The sequence below is a fragment of the Balaenoptera ricei genome, chromosome 19 (genome assembly GCF_028023285.1).
Source record: "Balaenoptera ricei isolate mBalRic1 chromosome 19, mBalRic1.hap2, whole genome shotgun sequence".
In the NCBI taxonomy this organism is placed as follows: Eukaryota; Metazoa; Chordata; class Mammalia; order Artiodactyla; family Balaenopteridae; genus Balaenoptera; species Balaenoptera ricei.
This window is the reverse complement of record NC_082657.1, coordinates 16758676-16784852: the sequence shown is the minus strand read 5'-3', so window position 1 is coordinate 16784852 and position 26177 is coordinate 16758676. Positions and strand designations below refer to the sequence as shown.

The 26177-nt window shown below is 53.3% G+C and overlaps 1 protein-coding gene across 3 annotated transcripts in view; it reads right to left on the bottom strand.

Moving 5' to 3' along the window:
- Positions 1-2691: 2691 nt before the first annotated feature.
- Positions 2692-26177, bottom strand: part of ATP4A (ATPase H+/K+ transporting subunit alpha) — a 100169-nt gene continuing 76683 nt past the window's right edge. For 2 of the 3 annotated variants that reach the window (XM_059903959.1, XM_059903960.1), the window contains exons 3-23: positions 15557-15697; positions 15385-15444; positions 14738-14941; positions 13450-13563; positions 12959-13211; positions 12420-12688; positions 11547-11745; positions 11055-11164; positions 10834-10968; positions 10137-10329; positions 8909-9084; positions 8288-8424; positions 8050-8200; positions 7786-7954; positions 7540-7694; positions 6154-6277; positions 5525-5670; positions 4017-4150; positions 3516-3617; positions 3336-3427; positions 2692-3122 (exon numbers count right to left, since the gene is read on the bottom strand). In XM_059903959.1, coding sequence (XP_059759942.1) covers positions 3094-3122; positions 3336-3427; positions 3516-3617; positions 4017-4150; positions 5525-5670; positions 6154-6277; positions 7540-7694; positions 7786-7954; positions 8050-8200; positions 8288-8424; positions 8909-9084; positions 10137-10329; positions 10834-10968; positions 11055-11164; positions 11547-11745; positions 12420-12688; positions 12959-13211; positions 13450-13563; positions 14738-14941; positions 15385-15444; positions 15557-15646 — 3042 coding nt within the window. In that variant the 5' untranslated portion in view covers positions 15647-15697 and the 3' untranslated portion in view covers positions 2692-3093. Of the gene's footprint in view, positions 3123-3335; positions 3428-3515; positions 3618-4016; positions 4151-5524; positions 5671-6153; positions 6278-7539; positions 7695-7785; positions 7955-8049; positions 8201-8287; positions 8425-8908; positions 9085-10136; positions 10330-10833; positions 10969-11054; positions 11165-11546; positions 11746-12419; positions 12689-12958; positions 13212-13449; positions 13564-14737; positions 14942-15384; positions 15445-15556; positions 15725-26177 lie in introns of those variants that run through there. The other variant, XM_059903957.1, reaches the window with a different exon arrangement.

Below are 26177 nucleotides of genomic sequence, written 5' to 3'. Positions count from 1 at the left end.
TGTTTTGGAGCCAGGTAGACAAGCTGGGAGACTAGCCAGCACTCATCTGTCCTGTGTTCCTGGACCAGTTCCTTTGCTTCCTATTTTCCGCAGGTTGATTGAGGGCTTGAAGCAGACAGTTAACTTTAAGCAGTGGCAGAGACCAAGGCCCTCAGGGAACAGGTGATAGAGGGGAACTAGAATCCAAGAGATGGTTCTTGGGGGCTTCTCCTCACAGCCTTAACCTGGCCTTCTCCCACATGGCCCTTCCCTGGCTGGTCACCTCCTAGGTTCCCAGCCCCCAAACCACACCCCCATCCACTTTTTTTTTTTTTTTTTTTTTTTTTTGCCACACCACGCAGCTTGTGGGATTTTAGTTCCCTGACCAGGGATCGAAGCCGGGCCCTCGGCAATGGGAGTGTGGAGTCCTAACCACTGGACCGCTGCCAGGAAATTCCCCCCATCCACCTTTTATATGGCAGCCAAGGGGATCTCTGTGAAACCTCAGTCTTACTAGCTCACCCTTCCCTGCTTACAACCATCTGGGGCTCCTCCTTGCACAGGAACAGTCCAGTGACTTGACTCTTGGTTTTGCCCTTGAGGACCTATTTTGTGATTCTTAAGTCCTCAGATTAAATCCTGGCCTGAGTCTTCTTAGGGTGGAGTACAGAGACAGCTGCAGCCCAGTAGTAGAGCTGTTGAGCCCACCAATTTGGATGTTGTCCTGAATGCCACCCTTCTCATCCCAGCCCTTCCCTGGTCTAGTAGGGCCAGCTTCCTGCCCCTTTCTCTCCCCCTCCCTCCACTAGGCTGTCCAGCTCCTGCAATAATGTTATTGACCCTGGGCCTAGGAAAGCACCAAGCACAGTTCTGTTCAGCTCTGCTATGAGTCTCGGTGTTTTCAGAGGGAGCATTTACCCTAAGGTGGGGCAACCACCATCTAGCCCCACCTCCTCCTCATCGCTCCTAGTCAAGACAGGGTCCACAGGGGTCTTGGGTGGGGAGGTGAGTGATAGGTCACCCTGAGTTTGATATGAAAAGGGAGTAGATGGGGCGCTCCCCCAGCCCACGTGGGTGGATATGTAATGGCATTGCTTTCTCCCATACCGCCATCCTATGCCCCACCTAGCCTTTTGCACATATTGGGACAGTGAAGGTTGCAGAAATGACTGTTAAACAACTATTTGCTGAGCAGGGACTCTGATCCAGGCCCCCTACTGGTGGCCACCTGTCTGTGAAATAGTCCCAGCTTTCATGGGGCTCAGGGACAATCAGGGAGCACAGGCCAGAGGGATCAGGGCTGTGATGGGTGAAGCCTGGTGGGAGTGGTGGGCCTGATTAGCTAGACTACAGTGATCAGGGCTGTGATGGGAAAAGAGGGCTATGTCTGTCCTGGAGGAGAGGATGTGTGAGCTGAGACCAAGAGGATGTTAGTGGAGGAAAAAGAAGAAAGCAGGTACCAGGCCCGTGGAAAGGCCTTGAAGTCAGAGAGAGGGCCTGGCCTTTCCAGTGAAACTAGAGTTGGTTGGAATGAGTTCGGGGGGCGGGGGCTTGTGAGACTGCAGAAGTCAGCAGGGGCCAGATCACAGAAGGCTCTGAGCCTGGGCAGTGGGGAGCCACGGAGAGTTCTAGGCAGGGGAAGGACAGTCAGTTTCGGCTTTAGGAAGAGCTCATGGCTGCTGGGTGGATGGGGAGACTCAAGCCAGAAGGCCGGCCTGGACCAGGGCAGGGCCGGCAGGGGTAGGAGGAGAGTGGCCAGAAGCAGAGTAGAGAAGTGGTGACCAGTTTATTTGGCCAGGTGGGGGTGGGGGGAGTAGGGAGATGACCAGTGAGAAAGGAAAGAGTGAAGGAGTCCAGGGTAACACAAGTTTGGGATTTGTAAGCTCCCCAAGGGCTCATTACATTTCCCAGGGAGAAGGAGCTGCAGTGACGGGACAGTGGGTGGGATCAGGTCTGGAGGACGATGCAGAGGCCGGTGTGGGTCCCCTTGAACATGCCGGGGGAGGCTGGAGACAAATGTGGGCACCACTGCAGACAGAACTGAGGCCAGTGGGGGAGGGGGCACTGTGCCGATGAGGAAGGAGAAGCCTGGGGTCCAGCCAGAGAGACTCGTCAAAGAAAGGGGAAGAGAGGCAAGAAAGGGGACTGGGAAAAGCAGTGGCAAAGGTGGGTGGGGGGGGCGGCTGTGGACAGGGGAGTCTCCAGCAGGGGAGTTGGAGGGCTAAATTCAGGTGAGGGGTGTGAGGAGGGGACCTGTGACGTAGCCTCCAGGAGTTGGTTGGGACTAACCAGTGATAGGGTGCCCATTGCAGCTGCAAAGGCAAAAGTGGAATCAGAGAGGAAACTCCTGTGAAGAGGGGAGGCGATGCTTGAGGTGGAAAGGATTCTGACCAGAGAGGGAGAGTGGGTGCTGAGAAAGGACAGCCCAGAGGTGGTGTTCAGCTAGTGGAGCAGTTAAAGGCACCGCTCTGGAGAGTGCCCGTGGTCACATCCAGCTCGCCTAGAAATGCTGTAACCCTAGGCAAAGAGATGGGAATTCATTCCCCCAAGCAGCGTTTACTGAGTACCTACTATGTGCCAGGCTGTGTTCTAGAAACTGGAGATACAGCCGGGAACAAATAGCTCCTAAGTTGTAGGACTGTGGGAGATCAAAGGGGCTCATGAAAAAACACTTAATAAGACGATGCCCAGCACTGAATAAAAACAGTGGACGTGAGCTGGTTTATTACTATCATGCAGACATGAGTGTGTTTTTAAAGAAGACCCCCCAAGCAGCCCTCTTGCTGGCCTGGAGTCCTAAGGACAGAGCCACCTCACAGGAGCTGCTAGTTCCCACTCCCCTTCAAAGTCCCCCCACCATTCAGGAGGGGGCTTCCCTGAGGCCAGCTCAGAGGACTGGGCCTAGGGACTGCTCCTCCGGGAGGGTGGATGGGGAAGGGGAGTGGGGAGGGTCTCCCCAAGGTTGAGTTGCCGTGGGCTACAAGAGCAGACGCAGGTGGGGCTGGGAGTCTTGACTGCTCAGATGCTTTGGTGGCTGTCCGGAGGGTCCCATGTGTCCCCCACCCCCACCCCTACTGTGGTGGATTCGAGGATGGCTTGAATGCAGCGGTCCTTCTAATAGTAGAGTTCCTGGTCCCACCAGCCTGGGAGAGAGAGAGAAAGGAGACTCAGTGCTGGGGGGATTCGGGGCGGGGCTGGGGTGGAGGGGAGCCAGGGGCTCAGAGGTTATAGCTCAGTGGTGGTTTGATATGGAGGGTCAAGGGCTTGGAGGTCAAGTATTGGAAATCAAAGGTCAGGGCCGCTGCTCTGAGAAAGTTTCAGCCCTCCATCCCCAGGTCCCCAGTCTCCACACTCACTCCCTGGGCAACAGCGAACTCCAAGTTTCCGGATCTCATCATAGACGAAGATGAGGAGGCCAAAGGGCATGGGGACCAGCCACCACTGGAACCTGAAGGCACAGGCGAGATGGCAAGTTAAAGGCTATCCCCAGGTCTGTGTCCTGCAGGCCCACCCCGATGCAGCTCACAACCCCTCACCGAATGGGCATGAAGTTGAAGATGTTGGGCATTCCGGGGCAGTAGCACAGGAAGCAGCCGATGCAGACCTGGAACACGATGGCGATCACCAGGATCCTGTTCCTGCAGGTGGGGCAGGATGGGAGAGGCTCAGACTGGCGGACACAGGACAAAGAGAGGCTGTGAGGAGTTGGGGACCGGCTCGAAATCAGGGTACTGGGTCAGAGGAGGTCAGATAGCAGCAGCAGGGAGATCATCGAACACTGGCATGGCCCGCACCTCTCCAGCAGTGGACACTAGCCCTGTCAGCATCACCCCGTTAGCTGATGAAACATAGACGGGCCAGTTGAGAGGCATGAGGTGGGAGCTACTGGCCAGCTATTGATAAGGAACATTAGCACCTGCGCCAGCAGATCGGCACATCCAGTGCTGGGGTTTGCTGGCTGCAGTAAGCCCTGGTCAGGACCTGCTGGGAGTGCAACCAGGGCTCGGAGGGCAGGGTGTGGGCGGGGCTGGGGACACCTGAAGAAGCCCTGCTGGAAGGCAGAGAGGCGGCGTGTCTTGCGGATGAGGACGTCAGCAATCTGGCACATCTCGATGCTGATGAAGAACACGGTGTAACAGGTGTACTGCTGGTACAGGCGCTGCCCGAACGTCTGTGGGCCAGGAGAGAACACAAGCAGCCTGAACCCAGGCGGAGAGCCTCTGCAGGCAGCCGGGCATGTGCGGCCTAGGGCCACGAACCCCTAAATGCTCCTTCCCTTGAGTCAGAGGCTGGGGTGGGGGTAGAGGAGAGATGCAGGATCTGCCATGTTTGCAGGGCCCCAGAGTGCGGGGCCTAGAAACCTGGTCTAGTGCAGCTTGTCCGTCAGTGCCTGGGCAAGCGGTAGGCCAGCCCAGTTGCTTTCATAATGAAAAGAGTGATGTAGAATGTCCTGGGCACCCGAAAGGAGGCACCTGGGAAAAGGGAATTTGAATCCTGAGGCAGGATTTTCAAAGTCCAGTGACTCCAAGACCCGGGCAGATGGCAAAAATGACCAAAGTGGGCCAGGTGGGCCTTTGAGGAACACGACACATGCCCTTTCAAAGAGGGTAGCCACTATTCAGTCCACTTCTTCAATATAACTATGTTTATACATATCAGTTAATTGTGTAAGGAACACTTACTATGCTCCAGGTCCCAAATGTTTCACATGTATTATCTCATTTAATCCTCCTAATAATCCTAAGAGGTGGATTGGTGGTATTCAAACTTCAACATACATCAGAATCCCCAGAAGAACCGGTTAAAACACAAGCCCCACCCCCAGAGTTTCTGATCCCAGAGGTCTGAGGGGGAAACTGAGAATCTACATTTCAGACAAGTTTCCAGGTGATGCTGTTGCTGCTGTGGGGCCCACACTGTGAACATCACTGCGGTGAAAATCACTGAGATAATATCAGCATATTAGTATGCTCTCCACTTTAGAGGTGGGCAAACTGAGGCACAGAGAGGCAGAATACCTTGCCCAGGGTCACACAGCTGTGAGGAGCAGTGGCAGACAATGAATCCAAGCAGTTTGGCTCTAAGATCTATATTCTTAACCATGACAGTAAATGTTTAAGGGGAATATCCTGATCTGTCGCTCTATAGGGCAAACTAAACACACCTGCTAGCCAGATCTAGCCTCTCTGTGCTCCAGACTTTCACTCAAGTCAGCCGCACATGCAAATACTCTGGGTAAGTGATGCTGCAGGGAAAATAACAGAATGGGGGTGGGGGGCGGCGTGGTACTGGCTCCACACCTGAGACGATGTGTTGCTGTCAGGGCAGAGAGAGGACCCATCTGCAGCTGGGGTCATCAGAAGCAGGAGTTCGGAGCTCAGGACAGTGGTGGGAAAGGCCCCTCACCCCAGAACTGGCAGAGAGCCTGGGTGTCTGGGAGTGTCTGGCTGAGCTCAGTCACACGTGGAGGAATGAGTGTGGGCCACACGCAAGGTAGGTGGCATCCCATGAGTCACGGGACTCATGGGATGGGGCAGGGGCTCACCCACTCCTGGCCATAGCTGTCCTGCAGATCTTGTAGGTGGTGGTCCTCCCAGTATGGCCGGAGCCCCACACACAGCAAAGGGAACCAGCCCTCCTGGGCCATGGCCGTGAAGTAGTCAGTGAAGCCAGCAAATGACTGGATGGCACCTGGGAGAGAGGCAAGGAAGCACAGGGAGACAGAGATGGAGACACAGAGAGACAGGGTCAGGGACACACACACAGAGACAGGAACACAGAAACAGTGGCATGGAGACAGACAAGAACACAGTGACAGACAGAGAGAGATGGACACAGAGACAAGGACTCCAAGAGAGATCGACAGGGACACAAGAGACAGGACACAGAGAGAGGCAGGAACAGAGACACACCCAGAGAACCCAAAAAAGACAGGAGGCAGTGACCCAGAGACAGGGTCATGGAGAATGAGGCCTGGGACAGAGAAGGGACACTGGGGACCATAGAGACCACTGTGTGCAGACAAGGACTCAGAGAATGACAGAGACCCAGGATCAAATGCAGACACCAAGATCCAGAACAAGGCAGAGCCCCCGTGAGAGACTCCACGGCAGGCAAGCAGCCCTGCAGGGGAGCCCGCGCCCCGCCCCCCACCCCCCGCCCCGGGGCGCGCACCGATCTGGAAGTAGGAGTAGGCAGCCAGGGGCTCGTTGACCAATCGGTCACGCTTCGGGTTCCGTGGACGCAGGTGCATGATGTCACTCTCGGCCTTCTCGTACGCCAGGGACACAGAGGGGAACTGGCCAGGAGTGGAAGGAACTGGGGTTGATGGCTCACCTGGGCCCCTGTCCCTGACTCTCTGGAGCCCCCCTCCCCGCTGCAGTGGGCAGGGACAGAAGTGAGGTTAGGAGGCAGGACCCAGGGTGACCACACAGCCACACCTGCCTGGACAGCCTGGGTCCAGCTGGCCTTTGTCAGGAATGTCGGCATATCCAGCCCACATGTGTGTGCCCATCTGTCTCAGTGTCCGTCTCCATCAGAGCATCTGCATTATCTCTGCTATTGGGTGTTCTCTGTCTCTGCCTTTCTCTGCCCCCCTCCTCCCCGTCCTCCTCCTCTCTGTCTGTTTCTTCTCTGGGGTCCTCTGGTCTTGGCCTGTTTTCCTGTTGCGCGCTCTTTCTCTCTTTCTGTCCCTTACTTTCTTCATTTCTTTGTCCCCATCTCCAGTCTCTTTCTCTGTGACTGTATCTCTGCTTTTTTGTCTGTGTTCCTGTCCCTATATCTCTCTTTGTCACTCTCTATCTCTGCATCTCTTCTGTCTGTCTGCGTACATGTGTCCTCCTCCCTGTACCCACCCCATCTGTTTGTGGACACAGAGTGGCAGCAGATTGTACTGACTGAGGGCAGAGGTGCTGGGGTACCCGAATACCTGGGCTTGAATCCCTGCTGTGCCACTTATTAGCTGTGTGACCTGGGGCAAGCCGCTCAAGCTGTCTAAGCCTCAATTAGCTCATCAGTAAAATGGGTATGATAAAGAAATAAAGCTCATCTCATAGAGTAGTTATGAGGACAAAATTAAGTAATTAATGTGTGCCTGGCCCAGAGCAGACATTATGTAAGTGCTGTTGAATACAGATGTGACATGGCCATGCATCTGGCTGCATTCGTGGCTGGATCTGAGGCTCTTTTCTGTCTGTCTGCCTTGGAGTCTATCTGATGCTGTTTATCTGTCCATGTCTGTTGAGGGATGTCTGTGATCCAAGTTTGGCCAGATATCCGTGTCTGTAAAATCTCTGTTTGTCTGAGTGTCCATATCTGAGTCCATGTGTGTCCATGAATCTGTCCATGCCTATCTGAGTGTCCACCTATGTGTCCCCATCTGTAATTCTGTCCGTGGCTACCTTCCTGCCTGCCTGTGTGTCCACATCTGGCTGTCTGGTATACACACATCTGTATCACTGAGTGCAAGACTTTCCGTGGTGGTCTCTGTCCATCACACCTGTCTGTGGGCATATGTCTCTGGGCACTGTGTGGGTGGGGGCACTGGGGCCATAGACTCACGATGTCGGTACAGAGTTCTATGAAGAGGATGGTGATGCACCCGAGGGGCAGGGGCACGCTGACGGTGATGTAAATAAGGTACGGCGTCAGTTCAGGGATGTTCTTGGTCAGTGTGTAGGCGATGGACTTTTTCAGGTTGTCAAAGATCAGTCGGCCTGTGGGAGTACAGCAGGCACCTCAGTCTCCTCAGAGCCCATTTCCTCCTGTGCCCACACTGCCTGCCCCCATCTCTGACCCAGCTCAGACCCTGCTCCACGCCTGTCACAATGGAGGCAAAGTTGTCATCCAGCAGGATCATGTCGGCTGCATTTTTAGCAGCATCCGAGCCGGCAATGCCCATGGCCACGCCAATGTCTGCCTTCTTCAGGGCTGGGGAGTCATTCACACCATCCCCCGTCACAGCCACGATTGCACCCTGCAGGCAGTGGGTACAGGTGGGAGGTTGGTCAGTGAGAGGGCAGCCCAGGGCCAGCCAAGCCCACCTGCCTGCCTTCATCAGCAGGGTCGCACCAGTCGCTGGCAGCTCTCCACAATCACCAGCTTCTGCTGGGGGCTGGTACGAGCAAACACCATCTCAGGGTGGGTACGCAGTGCCTCGACCAGCTCTGATGGGTCCATGTCCTTCAGCTGCATGCCGTTGATCACACAGGCGCGGGCATCCCTAGAGAGGGAGGTGGGAGGGCATCGCTGGGGCCTCAGTCTGTGTGGGGTGTGGGAAGAACCACAAGGAAGGCTGAAGGGGGCTTACTTCCGGTTAACCTGGTCCACGGGCACACGGAGGCGGGAAGCAATGTCCTCCACTGTCTCACTGCCTTCCGAGATGATGCCCACACTGGCTGCAATGGCCTTGGCTGTGATGGGGTGATCACCTGTCACCATGATCACCTGTAAGGGGAACCAGCAGACCCTTGACCCCTTCAGATTAACCCACTCTCCCTGTCCTCCCCCAGTGGACATCCCCCAGCCCCAGCCACAGTGATTGGTTCAGGGATGAACATGTGACCCAATCTGGTACAACTGTCAGAGAGGCATTCTTTTTTTGGTGGGGTGGCTAAACAGGTGGGACGTTAGTTGGAGCTGCTGGAGGGTGGTCATCTTTGTCCACCACATGGAGAACTGCTTGAGAATAAAGCCAGCAGAGAGAAAAGCAGAGCTGAGACGTAGAGAAAGGCAAGTTCCTAAAGACATTGAACTCCTGGATCCAGCTATATCTGAAGCTTCATTCCCCAGAACTTTTCAGTTCTTGAACCAATATATTCCTTTGTGGTTCAAGCCATTTTCGGGTGGGTTTCTGTCACAGGGTCCCTCATCCCCAAATACTGCCATCCTCTGTTCTCACCCCTGCCTGGTCCTCTCCCCAGGGGCATACCCGGATGCCTGCTGTGCGGCACTTGAGCACAGCATCAGGAACGGTGGCCCGGGGTGGGTCTATCATGGATACGAGTCCCGCAAAGCACAGGCCACTGGTTGGAAAGTTCATGTCCTCCACGTCGAAGGCATAGCCATGCGGGTAGTCCTTCTCACTCAGGTAGAGCTGGCAGAAGCCTGACCAGAAAACAGGGAAGCCAGAGAGGAGTCCTGGGTGAACCCTTTCATAGCAAGGCCAGGTGATGAGTAAAATAACCAGGTGCCTTGCACCAAGCACCTATGGATGCCTGACCCTGTGCTGAATCCTTCATTCACGTTACAGTTAACCCTCTGTATCCACAGGTTCCACATCCGTAGACTTAATCAACTGTGGATCAAAAACATTCCGGAAAAAATTCCAGAATATTCCAAAAAGTAAAACTTGAATTTGCCACACACTGACAGCTACTTACATAGCATTTACATTGTATTAGCCATTATAAGTAATCTAGAGACGATTTTAAGTATATGGAAGGAAGTGCATAGGTTATATGCAAATACTCCACCATTTTACGTAAGGGATTTGAACATCTGCAGATTTTGGTAACTGTCCGGTAAGGGTGTGGGGGAGTGTGGTGGGTGTCCTGGAACCAATCCCCACAGATACTGGGGGACAACTGTATCTGAATCCATCCCCACAACCACTCTGTGAGGCTACTACCATCCTCATCTTGCAAATGAGGAAACAGGTTTAGAGAAGGGACGTTTCTTGCCAGAGGTCACCCACCAAGTAAAGTGGAAGATCCAGAAATTGGACCACAGGTTTGTGCCTTCCCGAGTTGAGGCAGGGGTTAGGGAAGTTTAAGGAGTCGAGACAAAAATTGGCGGGGGTGGGGGGGAGGTCAAAGGGTCAAGAGGAGGACGCTGAGAGGCAGAGGTGAAAGAAAGCAAGGGCAGGTCATCAGCTGGGGCAAGAGCTGGGGAAAATCAAGGGATCACAGGTTGGGTCAGGATAGGTAAGACCCAGGTGAGAACAGGTTGGGAGAGGTTGGGTCAAGGTAGGCATTGAGGACAGGGTTCAGGACTGAGATAGGGAAAGTCAAAGTTGAGTGTGTAGACTGGGGCAGGTCAACTGTCAAGCAATGATGGGAAAGGTCAGGGTCAGGGCTGGGCCGGGAAGGTCAGGCAGGCTCCGTGCTAGCGCCTCCTCGCACGTGGGTTTAACCTCTACCCCGGCTTGGGGGTCTCACCCAGGACGCGTTCACCCAGGCCTCCCAGGCTGAGGTAGGCAGTCTGGAAGGCCTCGCGCCATTGCTCATCCAGCGGCAGCTCCTGGCCCTTGATGAGGATGGAGCTACAGCGCTCCAGCACGCGCTCGGGGGCCCCCTTCATTACAAGCACGTGCCTCGGGTCGCGCGGGTCCTCCAGGGTGTGGATGGACAACTGTGGGCGGAGGAGGAGGCGGTGTTGTGGGCGAGGTCAAGAGGGAGGGGCGGGGCTTGGGGAACGGCGGGGCTGACAGCGCCCAAGCGCTGCCGCAATAGCCCTGGGAAGGTCAGGCTGGGACCGAGGGTGAGGGGCTTGCTTGGTGGGCAGGTCCTTGGTAGAGGCTGAGGGTTGGGGCGGACCTAGGGGCCTAGTTAGGGGACTGGGCGTGGGGAACGGGCAGAATTCGGGTCGGAGTTGGACTGGGGCGGGATTTGGATTAGCAGCTTCTCCCCACCGAGGGCCTGACAGCTGAGAGCGGGCGGAGCGCTCGGGCCCTCGGTGGGGTTTGGCTGTGGGCGGGACGGGAGATGTGGGTGGGGTTTGGCTGTGGAGAGGGAGGGGACTGAGAGTGAAGCCCAGCCGCAGGCCAGTCCTGAATGTGGGTGGGGCCTGCAGTGGGCAGGGCTTGTTGTGGGCGGGACTGGACCGTGGGCGGGGCCGGCCGCGGCTGGTGCACACCTGGAACTTGTTGGTGGAGTTGAAGGGGATCTCGCAGACTTTGGGGAAGCGCTCGCGGTAGCCCATGGCATTGCCCAGCGTCAGCTCCGAGAACTTGAGCAGCGCAGTCTCCGACGCGTCCCCGATCACGATGCGCTGGGAACGCAGGCCGGTGTCAGGAGCGCTCCCGGCTGCACCAGGAGGCTCCCGGGATCCCCTCCCCCGAGCGCCCCGGCTCTCACCTTGGGCACGGGCACTGCGTCCTGGCCCGACTTGAAGGCAGCACGGTTACACAGGGTGAGCACGCGGCACAACGCCCGCCACGTCTCCGAGGACTGGTCAAACGTCTGCCCTGGAGGTCAGGCATCCAGGCTGGGGCCGCGAAGGAGCTCTCCCATACCAGAACCGAGCCCCGCCCCCCGGAATCAGGACTGGATCCCCGCCCCAGACCTGGGTGGGACCCAAACACCTCCTCATACCCCGGGAAGGAGCTTTCTCTCCAGACTCAGTATCCAGTCTCCCATGAGACCCAATAAGTACCAAGCCCCTTCACAGACTTGCAGCTTAGCCCCCTCCCTAGACCCAGGACGCAGCCCTTCGCCTGATCAGATGGAGCCCCCTCTCCATTAACGCAAATCCCTCCCCAGGCTCCCTTCAGTAACCTCAGAGCTCCCGCCTAGGTCTCCACCATCTACCAGATCCTGCCCAGCTGCTGTCTCCTCCCACCCCCACACCTGACTGGTCTTCTGTAGTGTCAGCCGAGTGGATGTGGTTGTCGAACCACAGATGGGACACAGTCATGCGGTTCTGAGTGAGGGTCCCCGTCTTGTCAGAGCAGATCACTGACGTGGAGCCCAGTGTCTCCACTGCTTCCAAGTTCTTGACTACACAGTTCTTGCTGGCCAGCCGCTTGGCTGTCAGGGACAGGCAGACCTGGGGGAAGGGTGAGAAATGCAGGCGTGGGGACCAAGCCTGGCTCCCAGTCCCACTTCCCTCCTCTCTCGGCACTGGGGATCCTTTACCCTAGCCACAGTACTGCGTGTGCAGCATCCCCCTGCAAAGAGTAGGCTTTTTCTTGCCTCCAAGCTTTTGTCCAGCCTGTGCTTTCCACTTGGGATGCCTCCCCAATCTGTCCACCAGATATACATAGCCAGGCCCTGCTCTAAGCTGCCCTAGCTGAGATTCTGTAATTTCTCTTATCAGCACAATCAGAATGAGAAAACTAACATTCCCTGAGCCTCCTCTTGGGCTGGCCCTGGACTGAGTGCTGACTCTTGAAGGCTGCCCACAGCCTTCAACACTGGACCTCAGCCTCCTCCTGTCAAAGCCCCTGGCTGTTCATCTCTGAGTCCTCAGTGTGTGGCACAGGACATGGCCCAGAGTAGCCCCGGTGGGTGTTTCCTGAATGGGTGGGAAAAGTGGAGAGATGGGGATGGGGGGGAGGGTGGATGGGGGGAGGATGGATGACGGGAAGGTGGGTGGGTGGATGGGAGCAAAATGGATAGATGGACAGATAGGGAGAGGATGGAGGGAAGCCCAGATGAAGGAACAGACAGATAGACAGGCCTCTCAGCTCACTGCACCACTCTTCTGCTTCCCCAACTCACCGTGACAGTGGCCAGCAGCCCCTCAGGCACATAGGCTACCACAATGGCCATGAAGAAGACCATGGCCCGCAGGAAGGTGTAGCCAATGCACATGGCCACTATGAAAAATGTGGCACCAAAGAGGATGGCCAGGCCTGCGATGATGTCCACAAAATGTTCAATTTCGATAGCGATGGGTGTCTTCTCATTTTCTACTCCCGAGGCCAGTGATGCGATGCGCCCGATGATGGTGCGGTCGCCGGTGCTCACCACCAGGCCCTGCGCGGTGCCTGCAGTGGGGCCAAGAGGGTGACTCAGCGCCGGGTGGGCAGCACTGGGGGCGCGCACAGCGGCGTGAACCAAAGGAGGGGCAGTCGTGGAAGGCAGCGGGGGCAGCGTGACCTGGGAAGGGGGTGGCAATAGTGGGAGCTAGAGAGGCAGTGTGACCCGAAGAGTTGGCAGTCATGCAACGTAGAGAGGCAGTGTATCTCAGAAGGAAGCAGAAGGGGGCAGTGGAGGCAGCGTGGTCAGCTGGGCGGGTGGGGGGGGACCTCACGGACCCTCAAGGCACATGGTGGAGAAGAAGGCGATGTTGCGGGTCTCCAGGGGGCTCTCGTGCGTGCACTCGGGCGAGCGGGTCTGCGGCTCAGACTCTCCAGTCAGCGAGGAGTTGTCCACCTTGCAGCCCTGGGCCTGCAGGATGCGGATGTCGGCTGGCACTCGATCCCCGCCTTTCATCTCCACCAGGTCGCCCACCACCAGCTGATCTGCGTTGATCTGGAACTTGTCCCCATCTCGGATCACCGTTGCTTGCTGTGGGTCAAGAGCACCAGAGTTGAGCGGGGTAGGGAATGGGGGTAGAAGTTGCTGCATGCGGTGGGGAGGCGGGGAGGTGAAAAGTGGGGAGAGGTGAGGACCTGTGGGGAGAGATGGAGGCCAGGGATGAAGGGTGGGCTGGGTCTGATGGGAGGGGCCACAGAGAGATGCCAGGAGACTGCCAGCACCCATGTGGAGACTTGGAACCTCAAGTGGCCAGGGGCTGGGGACCCACCTGGGGCACAAGGTTCTTGAAGCTGGCAATGATGTTGGTGCTCTTAAACTCCTGATAGTAGCCGAAGCAGCCAGTGACCACAACCACGGCAATGAGGGCCAGTGCCAGGTACAGCTGGCGGAGGTGGAGAGGGGCTGGGTTATGACTCGGGGCTGGAAGCTCCCTGCCTGAGGCCACCTGCCTGCTCTCTGGTGCCCTGGTAGTTTTCCTCCAAGGTCACCTCCGTGGTTTTCCCCCACTCTACTAGGAAGCCTCAGGCCCTATTTCCTGTGACCTGTGTCCCTGTCCCCATGCTCTTCATATCCCACATGCAACTGCCCTGTATTCTCTGTGTCTTATGTCCCTGTGTCCATACATCCCATTTCCTCTGGCTCTGTGGCCCCGTGCCCTATGACTCGTGCCCCGTGTCACCATGCACCTTGGTGGTATGTGTTCCATTTTCCTGTGCCCCCCAAGTCTTGCGTTCCCCATAGTCCTCTGTCCCATGTTCCCGTGTCCTAAATTCCCTGTGTTCCAAGGTTCATATTCTGTGTTTTCATCATCTGTGTGCCATCCTCTGTGTCCCCTATGTCCAACAGTTCCTGTTCCCTCATGTCCCCATTTCCACGTGTGCTGCAGATCTCATGCTTCGTTTTCTGTGTCCTCCATGACCAGTGTCCCATATCTCAAATTCCAGGTGCCTATGTCTGATGTCTCCCCATGTCTGTGTACTCTTGAGTCCCCATCCTGTGTCACATGTCCTAAGACTTTTCAAGCCTCTGTCCAATGTCACATGTCCCTACATCCCCATGTCCCTTGTCCTGACCCCGGTCATATATCCAATGTCCTCTTGTCCTACATCTCAGTATTCTCTATGTCTCTGTGCTCCCATGTCTAATATCTTATGTCTCTCCATGCACTGCGTCCTGAGTCTTGTGTCTCTTGTGTCCCCATGCCCTTGTGTCCCCATGTGTGAGTCCCAGTGTCCCCTGTGCCCTCTGTCCTTGGTCTGTCCCATGCCCTCTGTTTCCCAAGTCCCATATCTTAAGTGTTGCATGTCTATGTCTTTGTGTCCCTACCTATGTCCTCCATCTCTGTGACACAGTCTCCCCTGCATCCCCTGTGACCTATGTCCTTGGGTCTGTCTCATATCCCAATGTCCTTCGGCCCCCATGACCCATGTCTTAGAGATGTTTTCCATCTCTCTATATCCCCAACATATGTCATTCGTGTCCTGAGTCCCGTGCTCAATGTCCTCTGTCCCCCAGGTCCCTGTGTCCCATGTCTGGCCCCAGCACCCGCCACTCACATTGTCGTCCGTGGTGAGGTCGCCCTCGCTGGCCTGGATGGCAAAGGCAATGAGGCAGATGGCAGCGGCCACCCACATGAGGCACTGCAGACCGCCCGCCAGCTGCCGCGCGAACTTGACGTACTCGGGGGTGCCCCGCGGCGGCCTCAAGGCATTGGGCCCGTCCCGCAGCAGCAGCTCGGCGGCCAGGCTGGCAGACAGGCCCTGGGGGCGGGAGGAGTGGGGTCTTGGTGGTCACTAAGGATTCTCCTCTCATCAGTGAGAGCTCTCCTTCCCTGCCCACCCCCCCACCCCCGCTTGCCTTGCTCCTCTTCCTTTCTTTCTCCGTCTTTGTTCCCGCCCCTCTCCCCATCCCTTCTTTGTGTCTCTCTCTTCTCTCCCACCTTTCTCTCGGTGTCTTTCTTCCTTCTGTCTCTGTCTCTCTTCTGTCTCTTTTTATCTGCTTCTCTTACCTTCTCTCTCTGTTTGGTCTATTTGGCCCTTTCTAATGCGTTCTCTCTCTCTCTCTCTCTCTCTCTCTCTCTCTCTCTCTCTCTCTCTCCCCCTCTCTCTCTCCCTCTCTCTCCCTCCCTCCCTCTCTCTCTCTCTCTCTCTCTCTCTCTCTCCACCACCCCGCGCCCCCCACCCCTCCCTCTGCCCCAGCTCACCTTGGTCGCACTGGTCTGGTATTTCTGTTCCAGCTCGGGCACTGACAGCTGGTGGTCGTTCTGCATGGAGGAGGCACAACACTCACTGTCCGTCTCGAGGGCCCCCACCCCTGCCCTTGCCCAGCCCCACCCAGCCCCCCACCCCACCAGGACCCCTGGGGCCCCTGCTCACAATCTCCATCTCCTTCTTCATGTTCTCCAGCTTCTCCTTCCTCTTGCCCCCTCCACTGCCCGCCTTCTTCTTGCTCATCTTGGCTGCCATGTCCCCGCTGGGACCAGGACCCAGCTCTACCTGGTACAGCTCGTAATTCTCCTGGGGGTTGGGAGACGGGGAAGGCATCAGGTCCCTCTGGAACCCCTGCCTCCAACCTCCACCCCCCGACCCCTGACCCTACTCACTGCCTTCCCCATGGTGCCCGGTGCAGCCACCCTCCTTTGCCGGAGACGGAACCTGGGATCTGGACCAGCCCTGATATACCCAGGGAGGGAGGAGGTGGAGCAGGGCGGACCTGATTACAGCTGATCACGGGGCTCCTTGGGGTGACCTCCAGGCCTGGGCAGCTTGGGCATTCCCTACTGGGCTGCTCTACCTGCCCGGACCCCATCGCAACCTGTCACTGAGATCAGCGAACCACTGGGAATAGCCGTACTAACAAGAGGAATAGCAAACATATGGTGCTCATTATGTGCCTGGCACTGTGCTAAGGGCTTTCACATATTAATTTATTTAACCTCACAACTACCCTTTGAGGTGAGTGCCATTCTTACCCACGCCCCTTACAGATGGGGAGACTGAGGCACAGAGGGGTGAAGTCACTTGCCCATGTCCCCAAGCTAGGACGTGAGAGGCAGGACTCAGAACCAGGCAGACTGGCTGCAGAGTGTCCTCTTTTAAGCCAAACAGCAGGCGCCAGACCCCTGGGGGAGGGGTGGGGAGAGGGTGCTCACGGCAGCGCTGTAATAGCTGTCGTTCAGGGGACACTTGCTCAGTGCTGGGTCTGCCCTGTGTGCTTTGCTTGAATGCATCCTTAGCTCCTCACTACAGCCCTGCAAAGTTATGTTCTCTTGTTAGCCCCCATTGTACAGATGGGGAAACTGAGGCACAGAGAGGTCAAGGACTTTGCCTAAGGTTGCGATGACTAAGTATCAGGGACAGGATTCCAGCCCAGGTTTGACCCCGGAGCCTGGCTCTCATATGGTACCGCCAATGAAAACACTCACACTTCACAGCAGCAGTGCCAAACATGTGCCAGGTACTACACATATGTGACCTCATGGGTCCTTGCAAGAAACCCCTGTGAAGGCAGCACTATTATTCCCATTGTGCAGAGGGGGAAACTGAGGCTCAGAGGACCCCAGAGGCATGCCACACTCCGGCTACAGCCATCACAGCCCTCAATCATTCCCCTGTCCCCACCCCAACCTGCCCAGGTGGGGAAACCACAGTGCAAAGTAGGGAAAGGACTTTTGAACTTGGTGCTTAGTGCCAGGTTTGAGGTCTGGGAACCCCCTCGAAACCACTCCAGGCAGGGATCTCCATGGGCAACTGTGAGGGGCTGGCCTGGTGGAATGGCAGGTCCTTGATATTCTCATGCTTGGGCCTCACAGGGTGGACGTGTCTCCAGGGGCAAGTGTGGGTAGATCTGATAAGATAATTGCTTTGGCGATGTCCTTCTCTTCTGGGGCAGGTCACCTGGGAGCAGCTGGAGCCTCTCCCCACCACCACCCAGCTACAGGAAACCCCAAGAGAGGAGGCAGGGCTGAAGTCACACTCACTGCCCTTACAATGAGTCCACTCGTTCACTGGGGGCTTCTCTCTCTTAGTCACACGTGTAAAACAGCTTGTGTTACTGCTCTGCTTACAACCCTTCAAGGGCTTCCCTTCTCAATCAGAATAAACTCCAAAATCGTTCCTGCAAGCTCTGGCCCCAGCTCACCTGCCCCAGCTGTCTCTACTGCCAAGCCATTGGCACTGGCCTTGCTGTGCTTTGTACAGGCCAAGGTCATTCCTGCCCCAGGACCTTTGCACCTGCAGTTCCTTCTGCCTGGTACCCTCTTCCTTAGATGTCAGCATGGCTTTTTCTCACCTCCAAGTCTCAGCTCATATGTCACCTCTTCAGAGAGTCCTCGGTTATACTACTGCATCCCCATCAGGCTCCATCCCCTCACTCTGTTTACACACACCCTTTATCCCAACCTGACATTGTATCTCATTGGTTTGGTGTCAGTCTTGTCCCATGAGAAGGAAGACCGGGACTTGGTTGTGTTTGCTGCTGTATACACAGCACTCAGAACAGTGCTCTCAGACACACAATAGATGCTCAATAGTCACTGTTGGATTGAAACAGGATTTATCTCTTCGAGTGGTTGGGAACATTCACTAGCAAACTTGCAGCACCGGCCAGGCCCTCAGGAAGTCTCAGTCATTGGGAACTCATCTGGTGCCCCTCGCTGTGTCCAGGGCCTGGGGCAGATATGCAGTCATGCCTTCACAGACTAGGGAAGCCCACAACCTAAGTCACAGATGGAGAGACCGAGGCACCATCACTGGAGGCAGAGGGCTGACCTGTGATACTGTGCAGACCTCTGTCAAAACTCAGGGACTCTCCTTCTCTGGTCCCTGTCTCATTTGTTTTTCTCATTTCTTAGTTTTGTTATGTTAATTTTCAATGCTTTATATTAAATATTTTAGACCTACAAGTTACAGGGATGGTAAAATGAACTCCTGCCTACCCTTCACCTAAATTTAACAACTTGACCAGATCTGTGCTAGATAGATAGAAAGATAGATAGATAGATTTTGGCTGAATCATTTGAGAGTAAGTTAGAGACAGGATGCTTGTTTATCCATAAATACTTAGGCATGTGTCTTCTATGAATAAGGACACTCTTCTACATAACCACAGTCCAATGATCAAATTCAAGAAATTAACATGGATATGACATTATTAACTAACTTAGAGAATTTATTTGAATTTCCCCATTTTTTCCTCTCCTGTCATTTTCTTGGTCCAGGATCCAATCCAGGACCACACTTTGCATTTAGTCGTCCTGGCTCCTTAGTCTCCTCCAATCTGTGACATTTCCCCAGTCTTTCCTTGCCTTTCATGACCTTGACATTTTGGAAGCTATCTCCGTTATTTTGTATAATATCCCCCGGTTTGGGTTTGCCGATGGTTCCTCGTGATTGGCCGAAGCACAGCCGAGATGTGTGTCCTGCATCATGTCAGGGCGGGCTTTAGTTTTGAGTCTTCAAGCAGTTTGGAACGGGGTGGACATTTGGGGGATATCAAGAGGCTTAGGTAATGACTACAGGGCTGTTCTACGATCTCTTTATTTTCTATTCAAAACACTGACACAGTCACAGTTGGCACTCAGCTGGACTGGTGATTCAAACAGTGGAAACACAGCCTCTGCCTGAGCCCCCAGACCTTCCACACCCGGCCCAGCCCGACCCTGCTCTAGCCTCAGGGCCTCATCCATTCTGACTGGTCAGTGCCCAGTTAAATATTTTTTTTTCAGCCCCCCTGATTACACAGCCTTCAGATGGTACACAGCTTTCAAGTTCTGTGTCTTTGGAGGATCTTTGCTTGCGCATTTATTCCTTCATTGCGTGTCCAAGCAACCCTAACCCTGTCTCAGGAGTGGACACAGGCGGTTGCCCACAGGCAGGATCTGGATAAAGCGGGAGGTGCGCCAACGTTGGCACTTGAAGCGGCGCCGGGGCGGACTGTGCCATGTGGGGAGGGGACGGGCAACTCCCGGCACCATTCGGGGGCAAAGACTTCTCACAAGAATCTCGCAAGCGTGACACGATCCATTCAGCACGGTGGGCAAGATTTCTCTGAGCCTGGGGCACACGGATCATGGAGAATTTTTTAGAACAATTAATGGTCAGAATTGAAAAAATTTTTCCTGACTGTTACAGGACAGACTATTAAATGGATGGCGAACATTTGAGTGGGTTTTCAGGGGAATTTGAACAAGAGTCTCCTAGAATCGTGACCACAAACACTCTTAGGGGCTCAGTGTCCTACAAGGCCTGCTGGAATCAAACCCCTGGCTGTCCCTCCTTCTTCCCCTGTGCCACTTCCCCTTCATGTTTTAGGATGTCCGCTTGTCAAAACGATCATTTCAAGGGAATTCCCTGGCGGTCCAGTGGTTAGGACTCCTCGCTCTCATTGCCGAGGGCGTGGGTTCGATCCCTTCTCAGGGAACTAAGATCCCATAAGCCGCACAGCGAGGCCAAAAAAAAAAAAAAAAAAAAACAATCGTTTCAAGACTTCGGCACGTGCAATTTCCTCTGCCTGAAACACTCGCCCTGCGTCCTCCCCACGTTCAACTACCTCTTGTCTTTCCTGCTCCAGCACAGATGTCCCTTCTTCCAGAAAATCTTCTGGGACAACCCGCCAGGCTGGGTCAGGTACCCACCCTGGGCTCCCACAGACCCCTAGGCTTCCCTTTCCCAGCCCTGACCACTCAGACCCTTAATTCCTCCTTCACAAGCCTGACCAGTCTGGGCTGTCGCTATTTGGTGACATTTCATCTCCCCGCTGGACTCAGAGGATGGGATCCAGGATGCCTCAGTCACCACTCTGTGCCTGCACCACCCAGGCTGGCCTCAGGAAGTGTTTGCTGAGTGAAAGGACTCATTGTGACCTTGACTTTCTGTCTGTGTTTGGTCTCTGATAAGATAGTGGACTCAGCAATGCCCTTCGCCTCCTGGGCAGGTCACCCTTCCCCCACCTGCATCCCCCACTCCAGACCCTGGGAAGATTGATGCTAGGGGCCCAACAGGCAGGGACCTTGCTTCCCCTTCTTCTTCCAGCTGGCAGAGGAGCAGGCAGTGGGTCAAGGAGTGAGGGGCAAGGTCGCCCCAGCCTGGCTAAGCTGGCAGCCAGGTCTCCTGTGTTCTGCTCCTTTCCCACCTTTGTCCAGAAGTGCAAAGGTCAACTGTCCTCAGGAAATTGCCAGGCTTCCTTATCTGGGATCTTAAAATCATATCCCGAATCCAACCATCTCTCCCTTCTCTGCTCCCACTCTGGTTCAACTTCCATCCCTTCCTGTCTGGGCTCTCAGCAGCCTCCTCCCCCATCTCCCTACTCCCATCTCCGCCCTCACAATCTGCTCCCCACATGAGGCCAGAGGGAGCCTGTGAACCCCTGAGTCAGACCAGGGCCCTCCTGGCTCAGAGCCTTCCTGGGGCTCCACCTCACTCCAGCTAAAAGACAAGTCCTCACATTGGGACCCGAGGTCCTGGTGAGCTGCCCTGTTGCCTCCCTGACCTCACCTCCTCCCCCTACCCCCCCCGCCCCCCCCCCCAGGTCCACACCAGCCACACTGGCCTCCCTGCTGTGCCTCAGACACAGTGAACAGCATCCTGCCTCCTGGCCTTTGTATTTGCTATTTCCTCTTCCTGGAATGCTCTTCCCCCAGATTCTGCACGGCCCCCTCTCTCCCACCATCGGGTCTTTACACAACTGTTGTCTTCCCAGTGAGACCCCTTGACTAACCTAATTAAAATTGTAACCCGCGGTCTCCCTCCTGCCCTCTCCATCTCCATCACCTTCTCCACTGCCTCCCACCAATAGCATTGATCACCTTCTAACCTATGTAATTTTTCTTATTTGTTGGGTTCTTCTGTATTTTCTGAATCCTCCTGATAGAATGTGAGCTCCATGAGGGCAGGCTCACCTCATGCCTATTTTTGTTTGTTTGTTTGGTTGGTTTTTTTTTGACTAATGTATCCCTAGTGCCTAGAATAGCAAATAGTGGGCACACAACAAACTTTCGTTGAATGAATAAATCTCGGGTCCCTGGGACACTCAACAGTATGCAGCAGCCATCATAGTCACAAATACTGACATGGACACGTGGTCCTGCCTTGGGATGATGTTCTTTGTCCACCAAAGACACATGTCCCCAACATAAAACAGAGGGACAGACACACACAGACACAACGTCCGGAAACCCAGGATAACAGCTGACACTCACTGAGAACTTATCGCACTCAGCCCTGTCTTCAGTGACTATACGTGTGAGCTCGTTTCATCCTCACAATAACCTCATCAGGAAAGTACTGTTTTTATTGCTATTTTACTATGAAGAAACTGAGGGGCAGAGAAGTTAAATGACTTGGCCAGGGTCACACAGCTAATAAGTGGCAGAGCCAGGATTTGAACACAAGTAGCCTGGCTGGAGAGTCCTCACAGACTTGCGGATACACAGAATCACACCAGACACCATTTGACAAAAAGGCCTCACATGAAAACCAACCTCCATTCAATGATTTATGGAATGTTTACTGAGCACCTACTACATGCCAAGCTTTTTGTTGAGCACTGAGATTTGCAGTGAACAAAACAGTCATGGTCCTGCCCGCCGTGGTCCTTGTATTCTGGGGTGGGGGGACATTGGGGGGCAAGGAGGGGAGGGCAGGGCCAGGACACAGCTCTGGGAAGCACACTATTAAAGAAGATGAAAGCACAGTCTGAGAGCTGTGAGAACCAGGAAAGGGGCGGGGGTAGGTGCTCAGGAGACAAAGGATAAGGGAGCCTCATGAAGGAGGGTGGGTTCAGCAGCGTCTTGCGTTTTTGAGAGCCCCCAGGACCCAAAACAGAACCTGGCACACAGCAGGTGGTTCACTATTTGCTGAATGAAGGCATGGCTGGAGGAGTCAAAGGCAAAACTCACAGATGTTTGATAGAAACCGTGAGAACTCAAGGCTGCATTTTATGATTAGGGCAGGCCAACTCCCCACTCCCCATGCCTGACAGGGAAGTTGAGAAAATAGAGTTAGAAAAAGTATTCTTGGATAGAGAAGTATGCAAAGTTCAGAATGGGGTTCAGAAGCCAAAATGAGGGATACAGGTCTCTTGATCTAACTGTCTAATCTGGGAGCCAAAATTCCGGAAGTGGGTGGTGAGGAGATGCAACATCTTTGATAAGACTTCCTCCAACTTCTAGTCAATCAGAAGAGGAGAATCAACAAGTGGGACTGGGGACTTCCCTGGCGGTCCAGTGGTAAAGAATCCACCTTCCAATGCAGGGGATGCGGGTTCAATCCCTGGTCAGGGAACTAAGATCCCAGATGCCTCGGGGCAACGAAACCCGCGCGCCACAACTACTGAGCTCCAGCGCCTCAACTGGAGAGCCTGCTTGTCTCAAACTACAGAGCCCGCGTGCCCTGGAACCTCACCACAACTACAGAGAGAAAACTCAGATGCCACAACTAGTGCACGAAGATCCCACGTGCCGCAACTAAGACCCTACGCAGCCATAAATAAATAAATAATAAATAAATCTTTAAAAAAAAAAAAAAAAAAGGAGGGACTGGACCAGCCTAATCAGGAAAGTAAGCCAGTCCATACCAACTGTCAGGCAATCGGTAAAAAAAGAACAGAGGGGTGGGCAGGGCCAGCATAATCAGGACAGCGGATCTGTCCAGGACACACCCCCTGTGCATGTCAGCCAATCATGAAAGGAGGACAAAATGATGATAGGGCTGGACGAGCAGCTGGCTGATAGGAATTCCTAGGCTATGCATGCCTTCTTGTCTTTCCAGCCAATCAGGAATGGGAGCGGAGGCACAGCTTTGTTTTTTTTTTTTCTTTCAGGACTTTGAAAATGTCATTCTAATGTCTCCTGGTTTCAATTATTTCTGATTAGAAGATAATCCTTAGTTGATAACGCTATATTGTATAACTGAAATTTGGTAAGAGGGTCAAATATAAATGTCCTCTCACACACACACACGAAGGTAAATAAATATGTGAGGTGATGGATGGGGGAATCCTTTCACAATGTATATGTATATCAAATCATCACGTTGTACACTTTATAAATACCTTACACTTTTATTTGTCAATTATACCTCAATAAAACCAGAAAAATAAAGGAGATAGTTTTAGGGGGTTTTTTTGTTCCCTTGAACTTCAGGGTGTCTTTTCTCTGTGGCCGCTGTGATGGTTAGTTAATTTTATGTATCAGCTTGGCTAGGCTATGGTGCCCAGTTGTTTGATGTTACTGTGACAGTAGTTCATATCTGTGGTTAACATTTACAATCAGTTGACGTTAAGTAAAACAGATTACCATTCATAATGTGGGTGGGGCTCTTCCAATCTGTTAAAGCCTTAAGAGGGACAACTGAGGTTTCCTGGAATTCTGCCTCAAGACTGTAACGTAGGGCTTCCCTGGTGGCTCAGTGGTTGGGAATCTGCCTGCCAATGCGGGGGACACGGGTTCGAGCCCTGGTCTGGGAGGATCCCACATGCCGCGGAGCAACTGAGCCCGTGAGCCACAATTGCTGAGCCTGCGCGTCTGGAGCCTGTGCTCCGCAACGAGAGGCCGCGATAGTGAGAGGCCCGCGCACCGCGATGAAGAGTGGCCCCCACTTGCCGCAACTAGAGAAGGCCCTCGCACAGAAACGAAGACCCAACACAGCCATAAATAAATAAATAAATAGAAATTTAAAAAAAAAAAAAAAAAAGACTGTAACGTAGAAGTCCTGCCTGAGTTTCCACGCTGCTGACCTGCCCACGCATTTCGGAGTAAAGATGACAACGTCAACTCTTATTTGAATTTCCAGGCTGCCAGTCTGCTCTACAAATTTCAGATTTGCCAGCCCGCACAATCACATAAGCCAATTTCTTAAAATAAATCTCATTCTCTCCCTCACCCTCCCTCTCTCTCTATCTCTCTATCTTTCTATCTCATCTCTATTCTGTTCTCTGGAGAATCCTGATGGATACAGCTGCTTTAAAGATTTTCTCTCCGGACCTTTCTGAGCTTCTGGAATCTCTGGATTAACATTTTTCCATGATTTAGAGAAAATTTTCAGCCATTATCTTTTCACATATTGAATCTGTTCTGTACCAGAGCTCCGCTACATATAGGACTCCAATTACAACTGTGATAGGCAACTAGATAGTGTCTGGTAGCACTCAGACAGTGTGATCCTTTTCCTTCCTTTTCCTCTCTGTGCTTCAGTTTGGATAATTTCTATTAAATTGGTTTGAATATATTGATATTTTCTACTGCATCCAGGATGTTGTTAAGCCAGCAAAAGAATTCTTAATTTCCGATACTGTATTTTTCAGCTATGCATTTGGCTGTGCACTCCAGCCTTCAACCTGCCACACCAGCCCATTTGACTTTAAAAAGCTTTTCTCATTTCTCTTTCCCCAGAACAATCCCTCTGTCACAGGCACAACCCTTTATCCACCTGTGCCAACATTTGGCAAAAATCCCCAGAAAGGAGAAAAACTGTCTGATTTCTGTTTACTTAAGATGGATCCTTCGTTCACTGGAAGTTAGCTTCTTGAGATTTTACCCTTTACATTCCATAGTTCTTTGATGACTTTAAAATATGAATTTTTAGTTTATTCCTTTATTCATAATTGTTATGGAGGAAAACGTTCTGCCATGACCTTCTACATCCTCCAGGCATGGAATTTGGACCTTTTAAGAGAGTAGTCAGATCTTGTGCTTTCCTGCTTAATATCTCCAATGGCGTCCCTTCACACTTCAGATCCAAACTCCACACCATGAACATGGCTACCATGACCTCATGGCTCTGGGTGATATGTTCCCTGCTCACCATTCCACACTGACTTCTTTTTTTTTTTTTTTTTTTTAAATTTATTTTATTTACTTATTTGGCTGTGTTGGGTCTTCATTTCTGTGCGAGGGCTTTCTCTAGTTGCAGCGAGCGGGGGCCACTCTTCATCGCGGTGCGCGGGCCTCTTACTGTCGCGGCCTCTCTTGTTGGGGAGCACAGGCTCCAGATGCGCAGGCTCAGTAGTTGTGGCTCACGGGCCCAGTTGCTCCGCGGCATGTGGGATCTTCCCAGACCAGGGCTCGAACCCGTGTCCCCTGCATTGGCAGGCAGATTCTCAACCACTGCGCCACCAGGGAAGCCCTCCACACTGACTTCTTAACATATTCCCATGGCTATCCTCCAGGCTTGCTGGCTTTTCCCCTTTTCCTACTCTTTCTTACCTCGGGACGATTACACTTGGTATTCTGTCTGCTTGATTCTCTCTTCTCCTGGTAATTCTATAGCCTTCTCCTTCTCATGCTTCAGGCAGGCTGCAGCTCAAATGTCACCCCTTAAGAGAGGCTTTTCCTAGATACATGCACCCCTACGTTCATAGCAGCACTATTTACAATAGCCAAGACATAGAAACAACCTAAATGTCCATCGACAGATGAATGGATAAAAAAGATGCGGTATATATATATACAATGGAATACTACTCAGCCATAAAAAATAATGAAATAATGCCATTGCAGCTACATGGATGGACCTAGAGATTATCATACTAAGTGAAGTAAATCAGAAAGAGAAAGACAAATACCATATGATATCACTTATATGTAGAATCGAAAATATGGCACAAATGAACTTATCTATGAAACAGAAACAGACTCACAGACATAGAGAATAGACTTGTAATTGGCAAGGGGTTGGGGAGTTATGGAGTGGGAGTTTAGGAATAGCAGATGCGAACTATTATATGGATAAATGACAAGGTCCTACTGTATAGCACAGGGAAATATATTCAATATCCTGTGATAAACTATAATGGAAAAGAATATGAAAAAGTATATATACATATACGTATATATATGTATATATCTGTATAACTGAATCACTTTGCTGTACACCAGAAATGAACACAACATTGTGAATCAACTATACTTCAATAAACTTTCACAACCCCCCCCCAAAAGAGAGGTTTTCCTGAACGCATTATCATACGTGTCTCCCTCCCATCCTCCAGCCTCCTTTA